At 49.8% G+C, this 12,653-nt stretch overlaps 1 protein-coding gene across 8 annotated transcripts in view; it reads right to left on the bottom strand.

Moving 5' to 3' along the window:
* The window catches only part of PTK2 (protein tyrosine kinase 2), a 141,888-nt gene that overhangs the window by 4,775 nt on the left and 124,460 nt on the right, over positions 1-12,653 (bottom strand). For 4 of the 8 annotated variants that reach the window (XM_068983833.1, XM_068983830.1, XM_068983831.1 and 1 more), the window contains 5 exons: positions 7,790-7,852; positions 4,792-4,831; positions 4,359-4,465; positions 1,504-1,512; positions 401-556 (listed from right to left, as the gene is read on the bottom strand). In XM_068983833.1, the coding sequence (XP_068839934.1) occupies positions 401-556; positions 1,504-1,512; positions 4,359-4,465; positions 4,792-4,831; positions 7,790-7,852 (375 nt within the window). The remainder of the gene's footprint in view (positions 1-400; positions 557-1,503; positions 1,513-4,358; positions 4,466-4,791; positions 4,832-7,789; positions 7,853-12,653) is intronic. The other 4 variants (XM_068983829.1, XM_068983835.1, XM_068983837.1 and 1 more) reach the window with 2 other exon arrangements.

The following is a 12,653-nucleotide window of genomic DNA, read 5'->3' as shown; positions in this document are numbered from 1 at the left end:
TACAGAAAAAGGAATAATCCTGTTGAAAAGAAATCGGAAACAGGATGACCACGTAGTCAAGCAGTTCCACTTCTGGGTGAACGCCCTGCAGAGCTGCAGAGCTGCAGGCAGGGTCTCCCTGGGGTGCTACAACCCGGGGAGAACCTGCCTGCCCTTTCAAACATAACTGCCTCCCCTGCCCTGGCGGCACCAGACTGTTGGCGGTCTCCTGCAGCTGTTCTCACCCGAGACCACCTGAACCAGCTGCCACCGTTGATGGCTCTCCTGCACAGGACACTCTGGGACCGAGGTCAGGAACAGCAGTGGTCACTGGGAGGCGCAGGCCTTCTGAAGCAGCGGGATGGACGGGCCTGAGGGGCGCGGGGACCCGAGGCCATGTGCATGACGGAGCTCAGCTTACCTTCACCATGGGGACGTACTCCTCTGGCGGGGCGGGCTGGATCTTGCTGGACATCTCGATGACCGCTCTCACCAGGCCCGTCACGTTCTCATACACCCTGTCGTTGGACCGGTCCAGGTTGGCAGTGGGAGGGGGGCTGATCTCCTGGGGCTGAAGCTGCCAATACAGAAGCCGGTTATCTTTCCCTTGTCCAGCAGATGGCGACATATCACCGCAATGCGGCTAGGAAGGGTCTTTAAGAGAGATCAGAGTGGATCACTTAAGGGGTCTTGTTTTAGGGGACACACTTCAGTCTGAGGATGATGGAAAGCAGTTCATCCAAGTGACAAATGACTAAGGCACAACTTTTTCTAACTCTGAGCTCAGTTAAAGGAAATGAGAGGGAATCACACGTGCTGTACTCGAAGGCCCGCTTCATTCAGAGAGGTGATTCACAACTCTAAACCCCCAAAATCATTCAACAGAAGAGGAAAAACCCAGGAACCCCACGCCTCTCTGAGGACTCATGGTGTAACAAGTGGACAAGTGCAAGTCCTCTTTAAACGGACACCCTCTGTGTGCTGGGCGCTGCTGCAGCGGGGGCTGTGCGGGTGCTGCTCTGTGCGGGAGGCCCTGCTCCCTCACCCACAGTCGAGATGGGGTGAAATGAAGGAGCACATGTGAAGGTGCCTACCGCAGGGCCTGGGCACACAGGCTTCAGCAGGTGCTACCCAAGACAACCTGAGCCCTGAAGGCTGCACCGAGGCCCCAGAGCAACCGCCAGTGCGTTAAAAAGTCCAACTGGCCGCCCAGGCATGAAAGGACAGCATGCGTCTATCCTGACAAGACCCAGGCACAGCAGCAGCACTTGTCCTTGTGGACCTGCTGCCAGCGCTCAGCCTCAAACTCTGGGGGCCATCTCTGAGCCCCGGGACAGAAAGCGACAGGAGTGCTCCACCACGGCACAGACGCTCGTGGCCCCCTCTGCGGCAAATACACGTGCTGCCCTGGGGAGAAACCAACCAAACGCGTCCTCCCTGGGCTCCCTGCCTCCTGGTCCAGCTGTGCGTGCAGAGCAGGGTGTGACAGAGAGCTGGACAGACACACAGACACCATGTGCTTACCCTCCATGGCTATTGTCGAACGGAAGGTGAGGACAAGTTAGAGGAATTTGTCAGAGAAAGGGAAAAAAGAAAAACAGTATTAATAAAGGCAGCAGACAAAACCCCCGTAAAAACACACGAGCAGAACCAGAGGAGCAGGTTTCCGCCTGTCGGCTTGGCTCGCTGGCCAGCCAAGCGCAGCCGCCGGGCGGTCTGTTCAGGGCACCCGCGTATACAGTAGGGGTCTGCCATGCACCATGCTTGCTTCCATGAATGAATGAGGAAAACAACATGCAAAGCCCGAGCGTGACAATCCAGCAGCCGTGCAAGGATCCATAGAATCAGGCTCTTTTATAAAGGAAGGAGGCCTATCTATGCTGTGTTCACACAACACTGCCCGCTGGACTCCTGAGGTTCAGGAGGAACGGCACACCCTCAGTCCCTGAGTGGCCCCCAACACCCGACATCCTTGGAAACGGGCTTCAACCCAGCCATCCCGCTGTGACAGAGACGCCTGGCTGGGGGCTGTATTTAAAGATACCAGGAGCTTCATTTAAAAACCAATGAACAAAAAAATACTCCTCATTTGAACCAGTTCTTATGGCTGGGTTCTTCTTTTATTTTAAGCCTAGAAATTTTATTTAATGTTTTCTTTTCTCTATAGCTTTAAAGCTATTCTACTGTAATATGACCGACAAAGTTAACTGAGAGAAATATGGATTTCTTGACTTTTCTTTAGAATTGTCTGAATTCTATATCCTTTGGTATAGAAATTCAGCGGAATCCTAAATTCTGAGGTCCAATCCTCCACGCTGTGTGTGCTGGAAAGGGGGAAGTTGTTACTAACAGCATCACTTCTGAGAGCAGAGGCACTGGCACTGAGATGCTGAATGTGGCGGGAGAGCCGGCTCAAAGGGCATCAATCAGTGTGGAGAGGGGGGCTTCCTCAGGTGTGGCGGCCGGGGCTCCGACAAGGAACCGCAACTGGACTCCCGGAGGAGAGGGTGGTCTGTCCTACTCTGTCTGAAGCTCGTTCTTTTGTGTTCATCCTTTGCCAGCTCTTGTGAGGGTAGCACCACGCTGCCAGGGGCCACTCCCGGGGACCCTCCCAAAGCACCAGCTTGCTTTGCAGACAGCTGACACTGGCCTCCTATTTTCTGGAGCTTGACCACTTGGAGGCCCCTGGCAGAAGGTTAGGACACACCACCAACCCACAGAGACACAGGTAATCCAACCACTCGTGGTGGGAGGGGTCGTCCTGGAAGACTTGGGTAGTTCCGAGCCGAAATGTAAAGCCACCGAGCAGAAACTGAGACTGGTTTCTGGCTATTATTTGGATGAATAACAATTTTACCAGGTAAAGGTAAGCGTTTCTGTATTAAAGAGAGCGCTTCTTTCAGACTGGATTTGATAATAGAGATAAATACTTCACACTTATCAATCAGAGTGTATTTTAAGTAAGCACACTCTTTCCACAAAGACTTCTACTTGTTCAATATCCTATATATACCCTGTAACAAGGGTATTTCCCCATTATATTTATTCATATGTTAGTCCACATGTTAAAAGTGAACACAGGTCAGAAGTCTAAGCTGGTATCTGATCTACTTTTAAAGTTGGCTTTTCACCGCAATACAGGCCATTTTGAGAATTTCTTGTTTTGCTTATGAAAATGAAAAAATGTCACTAACCCAATTTCTCTCTTCATTTTTAAAATTTATGTGAAGAAACCACATCAGGAAAGGGTTTGTCCTCTTCTGCTCCTCTGTGCTGCTAGCGGAGTCACAGGCCCGGAGGCCTGGCAGCTGGGGAAGCCAAGCCCCACACCGTCCCCAAGACGAGCACTCTGGTTTCTGGGAGCTGGTGACCTGCTCTTGGACAGGGGTGCCTCTGGGCCCGTGCTAATCTCTGTGTTGCCCCCTGCAGGGGCCAGGCTGGTCTCAGAGAGCGGCCTCTAGGCTGCAGGCTGATGCGCGCCTGGACATGACGTTTTCTCTGCCTGGACAACCTCTCTGACTCTCCTGCCTCTATGAGGAATCAGCCCCTTGGCTTCTGGTGTGAACCTGAAGGGGCAGCACACAGCATGTGGACGAAAAGCCAGGTCTGCGGCTAAATGCTGGGTCAGCTACAGGGAAGCTGTACCTTTGAAATGCCCTTTAACTTCTGGGAACTGGGGTGTCTCATGTGAAAGCTGAGAAAAACGGTAAGACCACCAATCCCATGAGGCTGATGTGAGCTTTAAACTACACAGGGGCAGGTTCTGCCACAGCAGCTGGCACTCAATAAATGGTGGTTGTCAATGAAACACAGCTTCTCAGTACTGATCACAGCTACTGGGTTCTATCATGTACCTTTTTCTAGGCACCATGAAAAAGGAAAAAATACCAATCAAATCCATACACCATCTTGATTTTAGAGACATATTCTGAGAGAACTGGCCTAATGGGGAGTGGAGGTGCCCTCCCCTTGAGTGTGCACACAGCAGGGGCAGCTGGAGCCCAGCACATGCTGCTGGGCACACCCAGTTGCGGCCGCAAGGGGAGGGTCGAAACCTGCACCCCTGCCCCAGCCACGCGGCCGGACTGGGAGACACTGCGCCTGCTCAAGGTCTTGGTCCCCCAGGCGTCGGGCTCAACCCACCTGTACCATCAGAAGGTGTCCTAGCACTTCACCTCAAAGAAACATCCCGTCTGATAAGAAAACTCTCTTCAGATAGGATCTGACTGAGGCCCTGGACTATCACGTGAGAGAACACAGGCAAAGAGCTCCCAGTAAGGCTGGTCCTGACTCCAAGCGGGGTCTGGAGCCGACGGAGGAGCCCGCCCGCCCCACCGCACATCACTGCAGGGCCGTCACCTGGGATGGAAGGCGCTCACCTTGACGCCCTCGTTGTAACTGTCCCCGGGGCTGCCGAGGCTGGCCAGGCTGCCCAGGTGCCCGGGGGCTCCGGGACGTGGTGGCTTCTTTGGTGGCGCTGCAGGATCTGGTAAAGGAATAAGCCCCGTTGAGTAATGTCTGTTAATGGAAAGGATGGAAACGACTCCCAAATAAACGGAGTTATTACAACAGGCGCTAGTCTCAGAGAGGGCACCCTGCGGGGGTGGGGGCGGGGCATTTCTGGTGCATTAGAGCCATAACTGCTGTTTTCCAGTACTCTAGGCATGGGCTGAATTTGGTAAACATCACACATGCTGTGGTCTGCAGCGGGAGAAGCGTGAACACATCATGAGGCATTCCAAAGCTAAGAAACTACACTTCCTCCAAATTACACAAACTGTGTGATGCGCCAGAATCCATTTCTTAACTTACCTGGTTTGCCCACAGGCTGATATATGTGCTGGTTTCCAGTCTGTGGGGAAAAAAAAGACACGGGGTCAGTGCAGTAGGGTGCATCACAAGACAACAGCCGCCCCGCCCAGGACACCTGCGCTAAACACTAGGCTCAAAAGCCAACGAGATAGGGGAGGGGGCTGCCTGCACGGCCTCGGGCGGGGCGGGCGCTTAGGCTAATAAGCACATAACACCCAGGGGGTGTGGGGTCAGGGCCGTCACAATTCCAGAATTTCTTTAAAGAAATTATGTCCACAGACGTCTCCAGTTGGCTTACAGGAGTGTGAAATCTGTGCCTGCGTCTGGATGCGCCACCACCCCACCCCCATTAAAAGAAGGGGAGCCACTGGGGACAGCAGCGAGAAGAGGCTTTGCAGCACTGGGACATCTACGTTGTCACTATCGCCTGAAGGACCTGGGGTGACACCCCCTCTGATCTGCACTAGCCACAGGCCAAGCCAGGAAACCAGAGCACCCCAGGCAGGCACACAGACGACTAGCCCTCGTCTAGGCTGTCGTGCCTACAGCTGCGATCAGAGCCACCTATCCTAGGCTGACTGAATGAAAACAAGTATGTTCAGAACCCTACCCTACTTTTGAAGAGACTTGCCTTGCTTACTCTAAAACAATAAACTGGTTAAAATACAAGTATTTTAAGGTGCTTTACTTTTTACTGAGCAGAGACCCACTTCTTTAAAACACAAGGACCATGAGACAGCACACACAGACACAACTGCTCCTTACCCAGGACCACAGCGGCTCCCACCAGGTCGCTGAACACTCCCTGTTTCAAAGACTATTGATCACAGTGTGGGGGTTTATCTCAGGGTACTCTATTCTGTTCCACTGACCTATGTGTCTGTTTTTGTGCCAAGACCTTACTGTTTTGATTACTGCAGCTTTGCAATACAGTCTAAAGCCAAGAAGGGGGATTCCTTCAGCTCTGTTCTTTCCCAAGACTGTTTTGGCTATTCAGGGTCATTTTTATTTCCACACATATTTTAAATGTATTTTCTGTTAAAAATGCCATTAGTATTTTGACAGGGGTTGCGCTGGTCGTTTTAGCAATGTTACTTCTTCCAGTCCAAATCCACAATGGATCTTTTTGGGCATTTGTGTTGTCTTCAGTTTCTTCCATCAGCATCCTACAGTTTTCAAAGTACAGGTCTTTTGTCTCCTTACATTAAGTTTATCCCTAGGTATCTTATTCTTTTTGATGTGGTTGTAAATGAGATTATTTCCCTAATTTCTCTTTCTGATAGTTCATTCTTAGTGTATAGAAATGCAATAGATTTCTGTATGTTAATTTTGTATGCTGTAACTTTACTGAATTCATTGATAAGTTCTAACAGTTTTCTGGTGGCATTTTTAGGATTTTCTATGTATAGTATCATGTCATCTGTAAACAGTGACAGTTTTACTAATTTGAATTCCTTTTATTTCTTTTTCTTGTCTGATTGCTATGGCTAGGACTTCCAATACCATGTTGAATAAATGTGAACAAAGTCAGCATCCTCGTCATGTTCCTGATCTTAGAGGAAAACGCTTTCAGGTGTATGGCATCTTTTCAGCATAAGGAAGGAGCACTGTGTGTGGAGATGTTAAATGGGGGACCGTGTGATTTTGCACATGTGGACTAAAGAAGCCCAACATTCTGTCCGTAAAGCCCACCGTGTGTGTGTGTGTGTGTGTGTGTGTGTGTTTGAATGCCGAACACTCTGTAGAGCCCAGTGTGTGTGTGTGTGTGTGTGTGTATGCGTGCATGCACATAGGTGTATGATGGGAAAGGTGATGGGAAAGGCCAGACCCTCACATGTGTGTGTGCGCACGCGTGGGTGTGATGGGAAAGGTGATGGGAAAGGCCAGACCCTCACGTGTGTGCGTGTGCACGTGTGTGTGTGTGATGGGAAAGGCCAGATCCTCACGTGTGTGTGTGCACGCATGTGTGTGATGGGAAAGGCCAGACCCTCACGTGTGTATGTGTGTGATGGGAAAGGTGATAGGAAAGGCCAGAACCTCACTAGGGTGTGCGTGTGCATGTGTGTGTGTGTGATGGGAAAGGTGATGGGAAAGGCCAGACCCTCACATGTGCGTGTGCACATGTATGTGTGTGATGGGAAAGGCCAGACCCTCACATGTGTGTATGTGTGCACGCATGCGTGTGTGTGATGGGAAAGGTGATGGGAAAGGCCAGACCCTCACGTGCTGGTGACTGGCCACGTCTTCCAGGGGCCAGGTCTTAGGGGAGCTGGATTTTATAGCACAGACTACAGAAAGCTATGCATCCTGGAGCTGGCTGACAACCTGGTCTCATGTATGTATGTTTTAATGTATGTATGTACATATGTATGTAGGCAGGCATGTGTGTCTAGAAATGAAGTGGTTTATATCTACCCAGAAGCCTTATTAGGGTGGAAATTTATCTCCTTAAGTCCATTACCCAGCAAGTGGCAGTTTCCCTTTTTTACTGGGAATTTAAGTTTTTTCTTTTTTTATTATTTTTTTCTTAATTTATTTTAACCAGATATCCACTGATGGAAATCCTAATAAAATAATTTTAACTACTCTCACCTAAAGAACAGGGAATATTTCTAGCAGGCTTTAAATGTATTTAGAATAATAAGAAGCTAGGTCTTCAAAGAGAATTTCAGGCATTTTCTCCTACAACATCCAGGAGAAATATCTGCTTGAACAAATTTTCTGTGAGTGTGGAAACGTTTATAAAACATGAAATGAGAGCATACAAATGCGGCTGGACGACAGCTTGTACGTATTTCAATATTTCAGCTTACTACTGAAAAGACCATGTTAGTAATGGGGGAGAAATTTTGTGTACTGTATGTTTTAATAATCTTGGCTGGAATGCTGGTTTCAGTTATGGAACGAGTTATTGTGTTCTATACGACAAATACTAAAAAGTATGGACATCCCATGACACAAAGAGGTCCAGGTCCTGACGAGTATGTGAGCTGCTTACCGGGGCCTGAGGACCTCCGTCCTCCCTGTCAATGCTGCCTCGAGAGAGCCGCACGTCAGGTTTCTGGAGAAACAAGAGCAAACCATACAGTTTCATTCTTGGCTTGAAAACCACTGATGTGTTTCTGTACTAAGCATCTTGAAGAGGCGAAAGTTCCACAGTTTCAGAAACACTCTCAAAGCCCAGAGGTGACAAGTGCAGGTCAGCGGGCCCAGCAGAGCCCCCTTCTCCACACGCATGCACAGCTAGCAGAACTGGCCTGTGCCCTGCCCCACGTGACACACGAAGATGGGCCTCACCTCTCTTCCTAGCAGCACGCTCTTTCCTGAGAAACCCCTGCCCTGGGAGCAGGCACCGATGCTGTCTTCCCAGCAGGTGGAGGCTTACTCCTACTTGGGTGTGTTGCCAAACCAGCAAATGGTCCGATGACGGGTACCCCCCTCCCATGGTGCATCCAGAATTCAAAACCAGACAGAGGAATCTCGACTTAATAAGAGTGGGCGAATTTCACTAACAGAAGACTAAACAAAGTAGGCCGCATGCTGTCAGGGTGTGGAGCTTGGTGGGCTTCCTCCTCATGAAAACAACACCATGCAGTGGCCCCAGCCTGCCCCACAATGGTGCGGGTTTCACAGAGCCCACAGGCAGCCACACCAACACCTGCCTCTCCGTGCGAGACACACTGGCCAAAGCCCATCCCAGGGTACATTCCCCTTGCCCTCTCCAGGCTGACCACTCATTTCTTGGTCTCCGCCAGTGAACCGTCTCTTTCAGAAACCCTGTATTTGGCAGAGATCACACCGGAAAATGGCAACCCACTCCAGTGTTCTTGCCTGGAGAATCCCAGGGACGGGGAAGCCTGGTGGGCTGCCGTCTATGGGGTCACACAGAGTTGGACACGACTGAAGTGACTTGGCAGCAGCAACACAAGAAAAACTACTCTTGTGAGGGAAAGAACGTCCTGATGAGGGCCGGGCGCTGAGGACACTAGCCACAAGCGCCTGTTAGAGGTGGCGACGGAGAAATGAGCTTGTCCCTCACTTTACTTAAATGTGTTTTCAAAAGTGAAACCATCTCATATAATTCCGTAGCCTACCTATGACATCACACAATGGAAAACAGGCAAACATGGGATAATGTCACACAGTATTCCAGAGTGTGAATGCTGTCACACACAGAACAAGGTGGAAGCAGCCTGGGCGCTGGCACTAGTCATCTGATGTACAAGTTCATTCTCAAAGGGAAAAAAGTACTCAACCTCCACTGTCCTCAGGGTAGAAAATGCCACGAAAGCAGAGCAACGCAGGTACGTAGGGTGTGGGACTTGGGTCAGGCCCCTGCCCTCACGAGCTGTGAGACCTGGGCCTCAACCTCTTCATCTGTAGCACGGGTGGGAGGTGACACCACTCGCTGCGTACCACCCCAAGCCTCGTCAAGATTAAGCCAGGTAATGCTGGCAAAGCACTGAGACCACCACGTATGCGTTAAGCACAACAAATGGCTCACCTGCCGTTTGCTGAACATTTGGGCCATTTTCAAAATTTCACCTGTATGAACAGGCTCTGGGTGAACAGCTCTGTGTACAAACCTTTGACTAAATTCCTGAGCACTTCCCAGGCACATGTTTCTAAGAGCCACAGGGTTTGAACATGCGAAAAGCTGTATGTGTCAGCCACCAGGCTGCCTCTCTGTCCCGCGCCTGCCTCTGTCCATGAGGCCCTGTGCCCCAGCACCACTGGACTTCACTGAAAACCCGCAGCCACTCAACAAGCGAAGTGCTACCTGTTGGGACTCCCCCGCCCCTTCCCTACGTGGCATAATGCCTGTTTCTTCTTGCCACAGAGGTGCTAAGCTGCCGTGGACAAGGGGCTTCACCTCTCCTGATCCAATTCCTCACCCATGTGATTATTACAAGGATTAAGTAAGTGCCTGGCACAGAAATGGTTTTTCCAGAAGTCATGTATGGATGTGAGAGTTGAACTACAATGAAAGCTGAGCACTGAAGAATTGATGCTTTTGAACTGTGGTGTTGAAAAAGACTCTTGAGAGTCCCTTGGACTGCAAAGAGATTCAACCAGTCAATCTTAAAGGAAATCAGTCCTGAATATTCATTGGAAGGACTGATGTTGAAGCTGAAACTCTAATACTTTAGCCACCTGATGTGAAGAACTGACTCCTTGGAAAAGATCCGGATGCTGAGAAAGATTGAGGGCAGGAGGAGAAGGGGACGACAGAGGATGACATGGTTGGATGGCATCACCGACTTGATGGACATCAGTCTGAGCAAGTTCTGGGAGTTGGTGATGGACAGGGAAGCCTGGCATGCTGCAGTCCATGGGGATGCAAAGAGTCGGACACAACTGAACTGAACTGGCACAGAAATGGGCACATATGAGATGTTTAGCAAATATGTGCTGAAGGAAGGCTCCCAACTTGAAGTCCTCTCCCCGTGCACCACCCTGTCTTCAGACCTGGACCATGGAGGAAACTCAGAGGACTGTGGCCTGGCTGGGAGCAGAGTCCCGTCTGGGACCCTCTGACCCCATCCTGACGCTTATCTTTCACTCCCGCTAGCTGACTCTGCCACGAGGGGGAAAACAGCTCCAACATTCATTTCCTTTCTCAGAACACAAAGTGGCCTTTATATACTCAAAACGTTCTCATTTTAAAGTTAAAACCCTGCCTTCAACACAGCCCTGCATTAGAGAATGACTGTGCGCACAGCAAGCAAAATAAACAGGGAGCAAAGCTTCTCTCCTTGAAAGCAGCACCCAAGAGGAAAGCAGGACCGCCCAGCGCACTGAGGTACCAGTCAAGGCTGATGGCTCTCTCTTGCCAGTTTGCAGAACAGCTTTCACCGCCGTGGAGCCATCTCAGAAACTGCACGGGCTCATGACATCAGAGAAGGAGGTGGGGACACGCCACCAAGATCCCACTGTAGGTCACGGCCCTGTGCTCCAGGCAAGAGCCTGCCACCCTGACAAATGTGTGCCGACAGAGGGAGAGGGACCTGAGGGATGCACCACTCTCCAAAGTGCTCGAAAAAAAGTCACATCACACAACGAGGTAGGGCCTAAAATTGGATGCTTCGATAAACAGCTGCTGATTCTGATCTATTAGAAAAAAATCTGGGAATCACTATTGACAAATCAACGTTAAGTTTTCAAAGAAGAAGGTGACTCCACCAGGATGCAAGCTGACCTCCCGAATGGCGTGGCAGCTCTGCACCCAGCACAGCCCAAGGACCAGGGCGGGTCAGAAAAGACTTGTTGGTACCAAGGCGTTATGAGACAGAAGCAGAGGACGAGCATCTTTGGAAATTTCTAGAGCAATCTAAATAGTAATTTTTAGGTCTTTTGGAGCTCATAATACAAGTTTCTATATCTTTAAAAAATTTTCCTTTTTTCTAGTAACTGCTTTTTATTTTACTAGAGTATCAGGTCTATAATAGTTTAGAAAAAAAAAAAAAGGTTGGGAGCGGCCCGCAGGTATTCTGGCTGAGGTGCACAGTCCAGACTCTCAGCAGCACTGCCTCCTGGCTGATAGAGAGAGAGAGAAGGCCTTGGAGAGACTAATGGTGCACTCCCCCCGCCCCTACTGTTTACAGGTTACACACTTAATCCTCAATTCCACCCAACAGAAAAGTGCTCTCGCCCTTTAGAGAGTACATTATAACTACTTCACAGATGAATACATTAAAGCATAAAGCGGTCAACAGTTATGTGGGTCACGACAACTAGGACTCTAAGCCCTCACCCGGTTGACCCTGGAGTCTGGGCTCGTGCACTCAGTGTGCCCTTGCCCTGGAACGCTCTTCAGCCGCTAGGCCGGCCCTGCACGCCTCCCTGGGCTCCGTCCTCTCTGCCACTATCGGGGGCTGACCTGGGGGGTAGGCCCGGACGGCAGGAAGGATGGAGGGCCCCGGGTGGTCAGCCGGTGGCGGCCACTGGCAGAGTCTGAGTCAGAGAAGGACAGGATCAGAGCCGAGTTTTAGAAACGTCACCACAGCTGGGGCAGAAGACACAGCTGGGAGGGGACAGGACTGCAGAGAGGCCAGGCGTGGCATTCACTCCCCAACCTCCTCACCTTGCTCCCCAGTTGGTGGGGCTGCGCTTCGTCCACCAGTCACCCAGAATGACGGCTCGCTTGCTCTCGGCTCCCCCGCCCCGACCCCGGCTACCTGACCCAGAGCTGATGCGGCAGCAGTTAGTCAACTTGTCTCATGGCACCAACACTGTTTTGATCTTGAAACCATAACAATGACAATGATAAACCATTCTTGCTTATGAAGATCAACAGGAAACTCCAATGAAAAATCATGAACAAGATAAACCAGGACCTTAAAAGGATGTCAGCCATGACTTACTGGGGACTCCTCTCTGGAATGTGATTCCAGCATAAAACTAAGCAAAATGCTTCACACACTTCATCATGTTAAACCTTTTAAAAGGTTTTAAAAAGTTATTTTTTGAACTATAAAGCCAACAGTATACTTAATAAACTATTATAGACATTAACTTTAAAAATAAAAACAGGAAAAGCAGGCAAGAACTTATTTAATATCAAAGTTGGCAAGAGATGCTTCAGGGGCAATATAAGATACGTAACTGAAAATGAAGGGAAAAAATGTTTTTAAAAAGTGACAACGGTGTATTCAGATAGGCCAAGGAAATCAGTCAAAAAGATTTCATGTGATAAATATTGTTGTATACAAGGTAATTTCCTAAAATTTAATGCATATTCATATACAAAAACAATAACTAAGAATGACTCAGATGGTAAAGAATCTGCCTGCAATGTGGGAAACCCAGGTTCGATCCCTGGGTCGGGAAGATCCCCTGGAGAAGGAAATGTATTCTCACCT

The sequence above is a fragment of the Capricornis sumatraensis genome, chromosome 11, assembly GCF_032405125.1.
Source record: "Capricornis sumatraensis isolate serow.1 chromosome 11, serow.2, whole genome shotgun sequence".
NCBI classification, from domain to species: domain Eukaryota; kingdom Metazoa; phylum Chordata; class Mammalia; order Artiodactyla; family Bovidae; genus Capricornis; species Capricornis sumatraensis.
Note: the sequence above shows the minus strand (reverse complement) of the source record. Positions and strands in the feature narration are given on the sequence as shown.